This window comes from Boleophthalmus pectinirostris, unplaced genomic scaffold (assembly GCF_026225935.1).
Source record: "Boleophthalmus pectinirostris isolate CB_2022bp ecotype Guang Dong unplaced genomic scaffold, ASM2622593v1 HiC_scaffold_22, whole genome shotgun sequence".
Classification (NCBI taxonomy): domain Eukaryota; kingdom Metazoa; phylum Chordata; class Actinopteri; order Gobiiformes; family Gobiidae; genus Boleophthalmus; species Boleophthalmus pectinirostris.
Genome location: NW_026571190.1, coordinates 40,915,264 through 40,930,263, shown reverse-complemented (window position 1 = coordinate 40,930,263; position 15,000 = coordinate 40,915,264). Strand labels below are relative to the sequence as shown.

General features: G+C 38.7%; 1 protein-coding gene across 1 annotated transcript in view; it reads left to right on the top strand.

Moving 5' to 3' along the window:
• The window catches only part of LOC110170326 (voltage-dependent T-type calcium channel subunit alpha-1I-like), a 475,861-nt gene that overhangs the window by 61,953 nt on the left and 398,908 nt on the right, over positions 1 to 15,000 (top strand). The window contains exon 3 of the mRNA XM_055158519.1: positions 2,118 to 2,229. Coding sequence (XP_055014494.1) covers positions 2,118 to 2,229 — 112 coding nt within the window. The remainder of the gene's footprint in view (positions 1 to 2,117; positions 2,230 to 15,000) is intronic.

Genomic DNA, 15,000 nt, shown 5'->3' with positions numbered 1-15,000 from the left:
TCTCTTCCTCGCCCCCTCCACTCCTCTCTTCCTCTCCTCCTCTGACCCCCTCCTCCCTTCCTCTGCTCCTCTCCATTCCTCCTCTGACCCTCTCGTCTTCTCCTCTGACCCTTTCTTCTCTTTTCCTCTCCTCCTCTGACCCTCTCCTCCTCTTTTCCTCTTCTCCTGACCTTCTCCTCTGCTCCTCTGGTCCTCTGACCCTCTCTTCTCCTCCTCTTCTCTTCTCTCTCTCTCTCTTCTCTCCTCCCTCTGGTCCTCTGACCCTCTCCTCTCCTCCTCTCCTCCTCTCCTTTTTCTCCTCTGACCCTCTGCTTCTCTGTTCCTCTCCTCTTCTTCTTATCTGTTCCTCTGACCCTCTCTTCCTTTTCCTCCTCTGACCCTCTCCTCTCTTAATCTGCTCTTCTTCATCCTCTGACCCTCTCTTCATCTGATCCTCTCCTCCTCTTCATCCTCTGACCCTCTCCTTTTCTCCTGTTCCTCTTCTCCTCTGCTTCCCCTTTTCTTCTCTGACCCTCTTCTCTTCCTCTTCATCCTCTGCTCCTCTTGTGTGAAAGTGTGTGTGTGTGTGTGTTGCGTGCGTGTGTGTGTGTGTGTGTGTGTGTGTGTGTGTGTGTGTGTGTGTGTGTGTGTGTGTGTGTTGGTCAGAGGGGCTGATGTCACAGTTTGTCAGTTTTCTAAAGCAGAAGTCACAGTTTTGTTTCTTTTATGAAGTCGTTTTAGATGATTATTGTGAATTAAAAAGTCTCAGACAAACACGAACACTTCAGATCTTCTTTAATTTACTTGTCGACATTATTTCCTCTGGTTTATGTACAGAAGAGTTACATTTGTGTATTTCCTGGTTTGATCTTCGTTATCTTCTCCTCATCCTCCATTTTTCAAAGTCAGATCTGAGTTTATCCGCGTCCATATGTGTGGAGGTTTTAAATAACTTTAGAATGTGATAAAGAAGCATCTGTGAACCGTTTACTCACAAACTCAGGATTTCCTGTCCACAAACTGACGCCAGAAACCACAAAGAAAATGTAAAAAAAAAAAATTAAATAAAACTCACAGAACAGAACAGTGTAACTTTTCTTCTGCGGTGATGTCAGAGTTTTGGTTTTTTAAAGACAACCGGGTATTCTGCTTTTTTTTTTTTTTTTTTTTTTTTTTTTACAGAACCATTTTTACATTTTTTTTTTTTTTAAAGAACAAATATTTTTACATAATTTTTTACATGTATTTAACAATAATACAAACAATAATACATTTTTACAGAACAAGATTTTTTCCAGAATTCTACAGAGCAATTTTTTTTAAAGAACGAACATTTTTACATAATTTTACATTTATTTATCAAGACAGAATTTTTACAGACCATTTCAAAACAATACTTTTTTTTTTAAGTAACAATGTCTTTTACTTCTTTACAAAAGATTGTAACTTTTTTCTTCTGTGCTGTTATCATTGTTTTTTGTTTTTTATAGAACAATTTTTACAGAATTTTTATATTTATTTAACAAGATTTTTTTACAGAATATTATTATAATTTTTAAGCAATAATTTTTTACCGATTATTAACATTATTAATCTTTTTTTACATAACAATTTAACTTTTTTTTCTTCTTTGTTTGTTTTTCTTTCTTTTTTTTTTTTTTAAGGAACAATTTTTTACAGAACAAGAATCTTCACAGAAATTTAAGATTTTTATTGAATTTTACAGAGAATTTTTTTGTTTATTTATTTATTTATTTTAGAAATTTTACATTTACTTAGTGAGAATTTATTTTTTACAAAACAACATTTTTACATTACATTAGTGTGTTTTGAAAAATGCAGTATTTGTGCGTCAATTTGAAGTAAAAGTACCTTAGTGTGTGTTTTAAATGCAGTATTTGTGTGTCAAGTTGAAGTAAAAGTACCTTAACTGTGTGTTGAAAATGCAGTATTTGTGTAACAAGTTGAAGTAAAAGTACCTTAGTGAGTGTTTTAAATGCAGTATTTGTGTATCATGTTGAAGTAAAAGTATGTTTTATGTGTTTGTGTGTCATGTTGAAGTAAAAGTACCTTAGTGACTGTTTTAAATGCAGTATTTGTGTATCATGTTGAAGTAAAAGTACCTTAACTGCGTGTACTTGGTTCGAGCGCGTCAGTATGATGGTGATCCTCCTCAACTGTGTCACTCTGGGAATGTACCAGCCGTGTGAGAACATCGACTGCTCCTCCGACCGCTGCCAGATACTACAGGTACTACACACAAAGTACTGCACACACTACTGCAAAAAGTACCACACACAAACTACTACAGATACTATACGCAATACTACACACAGTACTACGCAAAATACAACAATACGTGTACCGGCCGTGTGAGAACATCGACTGTTCCTCCGACCGCTGCCAGATACTACAGGTACTACACACACAAGTACTACACACAGTACTGCAGGAACTACACACAGTAGTGCAAAAACTACTACACAATACTACACACAATTCTACAGCTACTACACACAAAGTACTACACACAATACTACAATACATGTACCAGCCCTGTGAGAACATCTACTACTCCTCTGACTGCTGCCAAATACTACAGGTACTACACACAAAAGTACTGTGAAGACTACTACACACAGTACTACAGCTACGACACACAATACTACACACAGTAGTACACACAATACTACACAGTATTGCAAAAAAGTACTATACACACTACTACAGGTACTACACAAAGTACTACACACACGACTACACACAGTACAGCAAAAACTACAACACATAATACTACAGGTACTACTCACAATACTGCACAAAATACCCCCCCCACTCCTTTCATTCCTCTTTACTTTCCCGTCTTCCTCTCTCCTCTTTTTCTTTCTCTTTCTCTCTTTCCCTCCTGTGGTGTTTTTTCACCGTTTCTCTGTGGACACATTCGATCTCTCTGGATTTAGCTCTTCTCGGAATCCTTCACTCGATCTGCACTGTGCACACACACACACACACTTACACACACACACACACACAGACACACACACACACACACACACACACACACACAGACACACACACACACACACACACAGACACACACACACACAGACACACACACACACACACACACACACACACACACGTATACACAATTTACAGAGGACATGTTGTGAAATCTGGGAGCATTATGTTCTAGTTTGTACATGTTAAATCACAATATTCATTTAATTTCATTTAAAATCATTATCTGATTTTATAAAATGTGGTTTCCTCAACAAACCTGGAGCTGTACCCAGAGACTAACAGACCTTTTTCACACTGTAGGTTTGTGGAACTTCCGGTTAAAGGTTTTCTGTGGTAAAATGTGTGTGTAAATGTGTGTGTAAATGTGTGTAAATGTGTGTGTAAATGTGTGTGTAAATGTGTGTCGTTTTCTCCAGCAGCTTCATAAATCTGCTCCATCACCAAATCTTCAACCAACAAACTCCAAATAAAGAATTTAACCACAACTATCAAGAGAAGAAAGACGAAAAACAACGACGACGCTTTAGTGACTCACTGAACAAAACTGTTAAGGTCATGAATAAAACAGAAGGAACTTGTTCACTCAGACTGATTCTACAATTAAAATCAAAAATCAATTTCATGATATTGGCATAAATTGATAAAGGCCCGTAGTGCGTAATGGAGTCGTTTTGGTTGTGGGTCCAATGTTCGTTCACACTAATCTGAATGAAAACGGCTCCAGAGACGGAACGATCTGGTGCCTCCCACGAACTCATCTGAGTCCAGATCTGATCCTGCACCGTGTGGACGCCTGAAAACACTGATACTCTGATGTAGGTCTGTGAAACCGAGAAGTAATTCACCGCAAAAACACTAAGAGGCTGAAATATCTTAATATAAACGTGTGTCTGTGTGTACGACCTGCAGACGTATAATCTCTGAAAAGTTTAACATGAACCAACAACATGACAGAAACACAGAACAGACTCACCATCAGCAGAACATCCCTCTGTCACAGAGAGAACACTCATATTCCACTGAGTCGTGTCCTTTAGTCCGACAGAACCTGAACCACATCAGCGCACAAGGAAAGAGCTGTTTTTTTTAATCCACAGGTGTCAAACATACGGCCCGGGGGCCAGATCCGGCTTTCTACTCAAATATTGTAATGATATTTTCTATTAAAATCGTGTTAATTTTCTGTGGTGTTTATCACAGCAGCGTCTCCAGCGTCTCTGTACGTGGCCCCTCCCACCAGAGCAGCACAAATGAAGACTTGTCTCTTTCCAAACGCTCTTAAAGGACGATCGTTTTGACTGTTGACCGTGACACCCTCATCAGAAAAATGTCCAACATGAGAAAAGTGGAGCCGAGTGCAGGATTTTACAACAAAACTTGACTTATTCCTATTTGCACAAAAGTTAATGTTAAAACACTGTGCTGAAATAGCATTTTTTTCATAATATTATATTTTGTAAAAGAAAGAGTTCATCAATTTAAAAAGATTTCTGTAATAGATTTGCATTTCTCTGCACAAATATTTGAACTTATTGTTATTTTTGGGGTTTATATGCCATAAATTTTGTGATCCGGCCCCTTTAGGATCAAACTAGGCTGGATACGACCCCCGGGCCAAAATGAGTTTGACACCCCTGTTTTAAACGCTCAGTTTATGCAAATGAGTCATGTGGTTTTAAGTTTTGTTTCTGTAAAACGTAAACAAATGTGCTCAAAGCTGTGTGGATAGAGAAGGAGTGCAGACACAGAAACGACGTGGCTGGACACAGATCGTTTCTGATACGGTGACACGCGGAATCATTTCAGTATAAACGTAGTCAAATTTGTGCAGTTTGAATGCGAGACATCTCTAGGACCATAACATTAGTTTTGTTCAGTGTCACTAAAGCGTCGTCGTTGTTTTTCGTCTTTCTTCTCTTGATAGTTGTGGTTAAATTCTTTATTTGGAGTTTGTTGGTTGAAGATTTGGTGATGGGGCAGATTTATGAAGCTGCTGGAGAAAACGACACACATTTACACACACATTTACACACATTTACACACATTTACACACACATTTACACACACATTTACACACACATTTACACACACATTTACACACACATTTACACACACATTTACACACATTTACACACACATTTACACACATTTACACACATTTACACACATTTACACACACACACATTTACACACACATTTACACACATTTACATTTACACACATTTACACACATTTACACACATTTACACACATTTACACACACATTTACACACACATTTACACACATTTACACACACATTTACACACACACATTTACACACATTTACACACACACATTTACACACATTTACACACACATTTACACACACACACATTTACACACACATTTACACACATTTACACACACACATTTACACACATTTACACACACACATTTACACACACATTTACACACACACACACATTTTACACACATTTACACACACATTTACACACATTTACACACATTACACACACATTTACATTTACACACATTTACACACACATTTACACACACACACATTTACACACACATTTACACACATTTACACACACACACACATTTACACACACATTTATACACACATTTACACACACATTTACACACATTTACACACACACACACATTTACACACATTTACACACACATTTACACACACATTTACACACACATTTACACACACATTTACACACATTTACACACATTTACACACACATTTACACACACATTTACACACATTTACACACACACATTTACACACACATTTACACACATTTACACACATTTACACACACATTTACACACATTTACACACATTTACACACATTTACACACATTTACACACACATTTACACACACATTTACACACACATTTATTTACACACATTTACACACATTTACACACACACACACACTTACACACATTTACACACACACATTTACACACACACACACACATTTACACACACATTTACACACACACATTTACACACATTTACACACATTTACACACACATTTACACACACACTTACACACATTTTATACACACATTTACACACACATTTACACACACATTTACACACATTTACACACACATTTACACACATTTACACACACATTTACACACACATTTACACACATTTACACACACATTTACACACACATTTACACACACATTTACACACACATTTACACACACATTTACACACATTTACACACACACATTTACACACATTTACACACATTTACACACATTTACACACATTTACACACACATTTACACACACACACATTTACACACACATTTTACACATTTACACACACATTTACACACACATTTACACACATTTACACACACATTTACACACATTTACACACATTTACACACACACATTTTACACACATTTACACACACATTTACACACATTTACACACACATTTACACACACATTTACACACACACACACACACATTTACACACACATTTACACACACATTTACACACACATTTACACACACACACACACATTTTACACACACATTTACACACACACACATTTACACACACACATTTACACACACATTTACACACATTTACACACACATTTACACACATTTATACACACATTTACACACACATTTACACACATTTTACACACACATTTACACACACATTTACACACACATTTACACACACTTTTTCACACACATTTACACACATTTACACACACACATTTACACACATTTACACACACATTTACACACATTTACACACACATTTACACACACATTTACACACATTTACACACACATTTACACACACATTTACACACATTTACACACGTATTTACACACACATTTACACACACACTTACACACTTTTATTTACACACATTTACACACACATTTAACACACATTTACACACACATTTACACACATTTACACACACATTTACACACACATTTACACATTTACATTTACACACACACACATTTTACACACATACATTTACACACACATTTACACACACATTTACACACATTTACACACACATTTACACACATTTACACACACATTTACACACATTTACATTTACACACACACATTTACACATACATTTACACACACACATTTACACACACACATTTACACATACATTTACACACACACATTACACACATTACACACACATTTACACACATTTACACACACATTTACACACATTTACACACACATTTACACACATTTACACACACATTTACACACACATTTTTACACACATACACACATTTACACACACATTTACACTTACACACATTTACACACACACACACATTTACACACACATTTACACACACATTTTTACACACATTTACACACACACACACACATTTACACACACATTTACACACATTTACACACACATTTACACACATTTACACACACATTTACACACACACACACATTTACACACTTTTATACACACATTTACACACACATTTACACACACACACATTTACACACACACATTTACACACACACACACACATTTCACACACACACATTTACACACACACATTTTACACACATTTACACACACACACACACACATTTACACACATTTACACACATTTACACACACACACACATTTACACACACATTTACACACACATTTTACACACATTTATTTACACACACATTTTACACATTTACACACATTTACACACACATTTACACACACACACATTTACACACACACATTTACACACATTTACACACACATTTATACACACACACACACATTTACACACATTTACACACACATTTACACACACACACATTTTTTACACACATTTACACACACACACACATTTACACACATTTACACACATTTACACACACACACACATTTACACACATTTACACACACATTTACACACACATTTACACACACATTTACACACATTTACACACACACATTTACACACACACATTTACACACATTTATTTACACACATTTACACACACATTTACACACACATTTACACACATTTACACACACATTTACACACACACTTACACACATTTACACACACATTTACACATACATTTACACACACACACATTTACACACATTTACACACACATTTACACACACACATTTACACATTACATTTACACACACACATTTACACATACATTTACACACACACATTTACACACACACATTTACACAACATTTACACACACACACATTTACACACACATTTACACACATTTACCACACATTTACACACACTTTTTACACACACATTTACACACATTTACACACACATTTACACACACATTTACACACACATTTACATTTACACACATTTACACACATTTACACACACATTTACACACATTTACACACACACACATTTACACACACATTTACACACACATTTACACACACATTTACACACACATTTACACACATTTACACACACATTTACATTTACACACACACACATTTACACACATTTACATTTACACACACACATTTACACACACACATTTACACACACATTTACATTTACACACACACATTTACACACACACATTTACACACATTTACAACACACATTTACACACACTTTTATACACACATTTACACACACACATTTTCACACATTTACACACATTTACACACACATTTACACACACATTTACACACACATTTACACACATTTACACACATTTATACACACATTTACACACATTTACACACACATTTACACACATTTACACACGTATTTACACACACATTTACACACACACTTACACACTTTTATACACACATTTACACACATTTACACACATTTACACACATTTACACACACATTTACACACACATTTTGACACAGAAAAACATTAACCAGGACCAAACCTACAGCTCAAGGCTTCCGGCCGTTGTGAAAAAGATTTGTGATGTTGGTTTTTTGTGAATGAAACAAAACACAAATCCAGGTCTGTTTGCGATGAGGAAACTGCATCATAACGTGACTAAAAGCTCGACAAGAGTCAGTGCTGTGTAATAAAGGACCATAAATAACAGAAACAAAAAAAAACTGTGAAGCCGATTTTTGATGAGTTTGATTCATCAGTGGAAAATGGGACGTGAAACTGAAACGTGAAACTGTCACAATCAACTCCCAATATCAAACCACGAATCCCCCTGAGACCCTCTGTCTGTGAGTCTGTGAGGAGACAGGAACAGACAGGAGCAGACAGGAGCAGGCAGGAGCAGCGCTAATGCTAATCCCACACACATGTACATATATGTCATACACACAGAGCACATGGGGATTTGTGTCGGGCGCTGGAGCTGCAGAGAAGATCACCTCTGTCTTTAATCCGCCTCTGCAGGTTTCAACGTGTGAAGAGAGAAACAGGAAGTGTGTCAGGCTCAGGGTTTTGAACAGGGACCAAAATAAACATTGAACTAAATAAAACAGGTGAAACAGGTGAAGTCGTTCAGTCCAAAGTCTCTGGGACGAACTGTCAGGAGCAGAGAGCTTCTTCTCCACACCTGAGGCACGTCCTGGTCACACGCATCTGGAGGATCAGTGTCATGTTCACGTCTTTGGAGAACGTGTGAAACCTAAACATCCATGGGAACCTTATCCAGACACAGAGAACATGCAAACTCCACAGAAAGTCCTTATATGAGCGGAGAATCAGACCAGGGACCTTTTTGCTCTGAGAAAAAAGTGCTAAGTACTACAGCACCAGAAACAACATCTATGCCACGGGTCTCCAACCTAAGAGCTACTCCATCTTTTTCCATCACAAGAAACTGAGCCACAGCCTCACGTCTGTAAACCATTATTAATTTATTAGGGCACAAAGTCAGGCATCAAAATCAGACATTTCCAGTGTTAAAAGGCATTTAATACATTTCAAGTCAGCGGAACATATGATTCAGAAATCCCTTGGTGAGTGACTTGGAAGAAGGTGAAGAGCTACTGGTATCTCCCAAGATACAAGTTGGAGATCCATGATCTACGCTGTCTAATGTATTTTATATTTTTGTATTATTTAAGCCAGGGTCACCGGTTCTGTTCATTGTTTTTATGGACAGAATTTCTAGGCGCAGTCAGGGGCCGGAGAGGGTTCGGTTTGGGGACCACAGGATCTCATCTCTGCTGTTCGCAGATGATGTTGTCCTGTTGGCTTCATCGAACCAGGACCTGCAATGTGCACTGGGGCGGTTTGCAGCCGAGTGTGAAGTGGCTGGGATGAAGATCAGCTCTTCCAAGTCTGAGGCCATGGTTCTCGACCGGAAAAAGGCGTCTTGTCGTCTCCGGGCGGGTGGAGAGTCTCTGCCTCAAGTGGAGGAGTTCAAGTATCTCGGGGTCTTGTTCTCGAGTGAGGGGAGGACGGAGCGTGAGATTGACAGGTGGACAGGTGCAGCTTCAGCAGTGATGCGGTCGCTGTATCGGACCGTTGTGGTGAAGAGGAGCTGAGCAGAAAGGTGAAGCTCTCGATTTACCGTCAGTCTTCGTTCCTCCCCTCACCTCTGGTCATGAGCTCTGGGTAATGACTGAAAGGACGAGATCACAGATACAAGTGGTCGAAATGAGTTTCCTCTGCAGGGTGTCTGGGCGTCTCCCTTAGAGATAAAGTGAGGAGCTCAGTCACACAGGAGGAGCTCAGAGTACAGACGCTTTTCCTCCACGTCGAGAGGAGCAGCTGAGGGGAGGACATCTGTTCTGATGCCTCCTGGGCGTCTCTCTCGGGAGGTGTTCTGGGCATGTCCCACCGGGAGGAAGACCCAGGACACGCTGCAGGGACTGTGTCTCTAGGCTGGCCTGGGAACACTTCGAGGTTCCCCTGGAGGAAATGTCTGGGGTGAGGGAAGTCTGGGAGTCCCTGCTTAGATTGCTGCCCCCGCGACCCGGCCCCGGATAAGAGGAAGAAATGAATGGGCATCCCATAATTTAACAGTTTACAGTTACTGACATGAAAAAACTTAAAGGTCCAATATTACACAGAAATGACTCTTGTGAGGCTTAAGTCGTGTTCTAACTCTGTTCCCTCCTCAGAAACAGAGTTGTGTTGTGTTTTCACATGTTTGAGTAACTCTTTATTATTAGTCTGTCTACATCTCCAAATTTCAAAATGCTCTGTTCCACCTTGTGATGTCATGGAGTGGTGGTTTTCAAATTAATAGCTCCTTTTACCTTTAGCTTAGTTGAGATTGGCAATTCCAGAGCTGAAATGATCCAAATGATTCTAGTGAAGGTGCGTGGAGTTTAAAAACACAGTGGAGCACTTCCTTCCTGTATCAACACATGACATCACAAGGTGGAACAGAGTGTTTTCAGTGTGAGAGAAGAATTCAGCCTAAATCTGCAGGTGTGTTTGTGTTAAACATGTGAATGAATCAAAACACAACTCCAGGTCTGTTTGTTCGTGATGAGGAAACGACATCAGAAAACTAAATAAATATAAACAATTTCAAAATAAAAGCACTGCAGCTTTCATGAACCCTTTCAGAACAAGAGCGCTGAAGTGTCGTCGTGTTTTAAGAGGAAAACGGCTCTCGGCACAGAATTATTTTTAACTTAAGCCACTCAGAGCTTCAAAGAGTCGCTGCATTTTTGTTTAAGACGAAACGCGTGATCCACAAACGCCGCCGCACGCCGCTCTGAGAAAGATACAGGGATAAAAGAGAGAGGAGACGAGCGTTTTTTTTTTTTATACATTATTTTAAGACAAAACTACATTTACATACAAACCATCATCATAAAATAAACCATATACAAAAATTCACACAATAAAGATGAAAAGATAATGACGGAAATAATAAGCGTGGTAATAAATAAAGTTTAAGATAACCTCGATTAGAACCCTGCTTTAGGATTTAGCGTCCAAACGATGATTTAGGAAGAAATTTGGAAGAAAAAAGAAGATGTTTTAGAGGTTGCTCAAGCTGCTTGAAGTTTTGAAGCTCCTGCAGATGATTTCTTATTCCTTAAGAAGCTTCACAGTCTGAAAAAATCTGTTGTGAAGAAAACACCTGAAGAGCTCCGGGCGACATCTTTGGTGCTTGAGTGAAGAAATGTTTGTCCTGGAATTCTTTGACTCCAGTGTGACAGAAGAAGAGAAGAGGCTGATGGTTGGACAATAGAGGCTTTGCACCGTCACGTGTCCCCATGACAACGGTACCTACGCCGCCATGACACCGGACACACTATGTCACTGACATCAGCAGCATCGGAGAAACATGGGCAGGTTTTGTTGTGTATTTGGTTGTTCTAGACGCTCTGAAAGGGATAAAATGATTCGTTTCTTCACTGTTCCTCTGGAAATTACACATCAGGATCAAACAAGGGAATTATTGAAAAAAAAGACGGGAATTATGTCTAGAGAACATAAACCATGAAGAGATTTCCAATTGTACCATCAAGACACCTGAAGTTTCATCAACTTATTTGCTATTTAAATTGTTTGATAGCTTATTTAATGAAAGAAGCACGTTTCATTAATTTATCCAGGAAAACCCGCACTAGTTTACGATTCAACGAACCCACACTGGGCTCCTGTGATCAACACGACGCACGAGTCGAAGAGTCTGTGAGACGAACCTCGAAAGAATCGGCCGTGAAAAGATCCTCGCAAACGTTAGAAATGATCCGCTCGCAAAAAACGATTAATTCTAGAAGACAAAGTTGTGGATAAACAAGACAATAAAGAAAACATGGTCCTACGACGAGTGACATGTTTATATGTGTTGGAAGATCCAGTTTCTACTGCCACTCACACTGCAAATGTTTTCTTTTTACATTTTAGTTCAGTAAATGTGCTTCTCTCATTAAAATAAACTATCAAACTATTTAAATTGCAAATATCTTGATGAAAGTGACGTGAGTGTGTCTTGATGGGACCATTGGAAATCTCTAGACATAATTCCCATTTTTTTCTGATAATTCCCTTGTTTGATCCTGATGAGTCATTTCCAGAGGAACAGTGAAGAAATGATTAGTTTTATCCCTTTCAGAGCGTCTAGAACAACCAAATACACAACAAAACCTGCCCATGTTTCTCCTGATGCTGCTGATGTCAGTGACATAGTGTGTCCAGTGTCATGGCGGTGTAGGTACCGTTGCTATGGGGACACGTGACGGTACAAAGCCTCTATATTATGGAAGAGGAAGGTTCAGAGGTTCCACCAAAGCGACGTGACGCCCTTAATCATGCAGATTATGAAGGGAAGCAGAGCAGGGATTTTGATGTGTTTCTTCAAAGTTCTTGATCTGCCAAAAACATTTTGAACAGTTCCTCCAGCAGACTGTGCTGATGATGCAGACGTTCAGAAGGAGATCAAATTGTGCATTCCAGGAAACTCTCAGTGATGTTGCTGAAAGGAGCTGGAGCTTATCAAGATTTTAACTGGAGCCGAACAAAGAATGAAAATCAGAAACAGAATCTACTGCAGGAACCATGGGTCACGGCCCTGGACTTTCTATGTAACTTTTAATGGACTTTCTATAGACTTGAAGTCATTTTTATGCAAGTTTCAGTTTGTGTTTGCAGAATAAAATGACAAATTATTCCAATATGTTTTATTTATCTGGTTCTATGTTATAATTTAGGCTATAGGGTCATTTTCAAGTGTCTTGAGCAACTTCTAAATATGAATTAATTTACATAAAATTTGGACCAGATATGTAAACAAATGCAAGGTTCTCATCTACAAATCAGATTTGTAGAAAATCGTTGACAATAAATTGTACACAATATATTTTCCAGGCAAGGAAAATACTTTTCACATTTAATATCAAAAGGAACATCCAATTAAATGTAACCCACCGTTTGCTTGTCTAAGAACTACAGACCGTGATGCAGTACAGGTGTGAAACTGCTGCTATAAGTTTAGAAAAAGAACATTAACAATGCTCATTGATACTGTGAAAAAGCAAATGACTAATGTTCAGTGACACTTTAGACCATGGAACCCCAGTATTAAGGCGGCCATATTAACGAATGCCATGAGGTTAAACATGAGATCTACCGTTCTGTATCTATGGCTTCACTAGCACCATCGTAGCATCATCGTAGCATCATCGTAGCATCATCATATCCTCATCGTAGCATCTTCATAGCGTCACCGTAGCATCATCGTAATATCACCATAGCGTCATTGTAGCCTCATCGTAGCGTCTTCGTAACCTCACCATAACATCACCGTAGCGTGTTCGTAGCGTCACCGTAGCCTCATCATAGCGTCATTTTAGCATCATCGTAGCATCATCATAGGATCACAGTAGCGTCATTGTAGCGTCATTGTAACCTCATCGTAGCATCATCGTGGCCTCCTCGTAGCATCATCATAGCCTCACCGTAGCGTCATTATAGCGTCATCGTAACCTCATCGTAACATCATCGTAGCACCATTGTAGCATCACTGTAGTGTCATTGTAGCGTCATTATAGTATCACTATAGAGTTACCATAGCACCATTGTAGCATCACTGTAGCGTCATCGTAGTGTCATCGTAGTGTCATAGTAGCATCATTATGGTATCACTGTAGTGTTACCATAGCATCATCGTAGCGTCTTCATAGCGTGTTCATAGCGTCATCGTAGCATCATCATAGCATCATTGTAGCGTCATTATAGTATCACTATAGAGTTACCATAGCATCATTGTAGCCTCACCGTAGCATCACTGTAGTGTCATCGTAGTGTCATAGTAGCATCATTATAGTATCACTGTAGCGTTACCATAGCCTCACCGTAGCGTCACCGTAGCTCCATCATAGCTCCATCGTAGCTTCATCGTAGCGTGTTTGTAGCTTCATCGTAGCACGGCGGCTAATCCCACACACACACTCATGGGGAGCTTGGCTAATCTCTGTTTCCCGTTCGGCTCTTCGGGCTTTAGCGTTTCCGCCGTCGTCTCT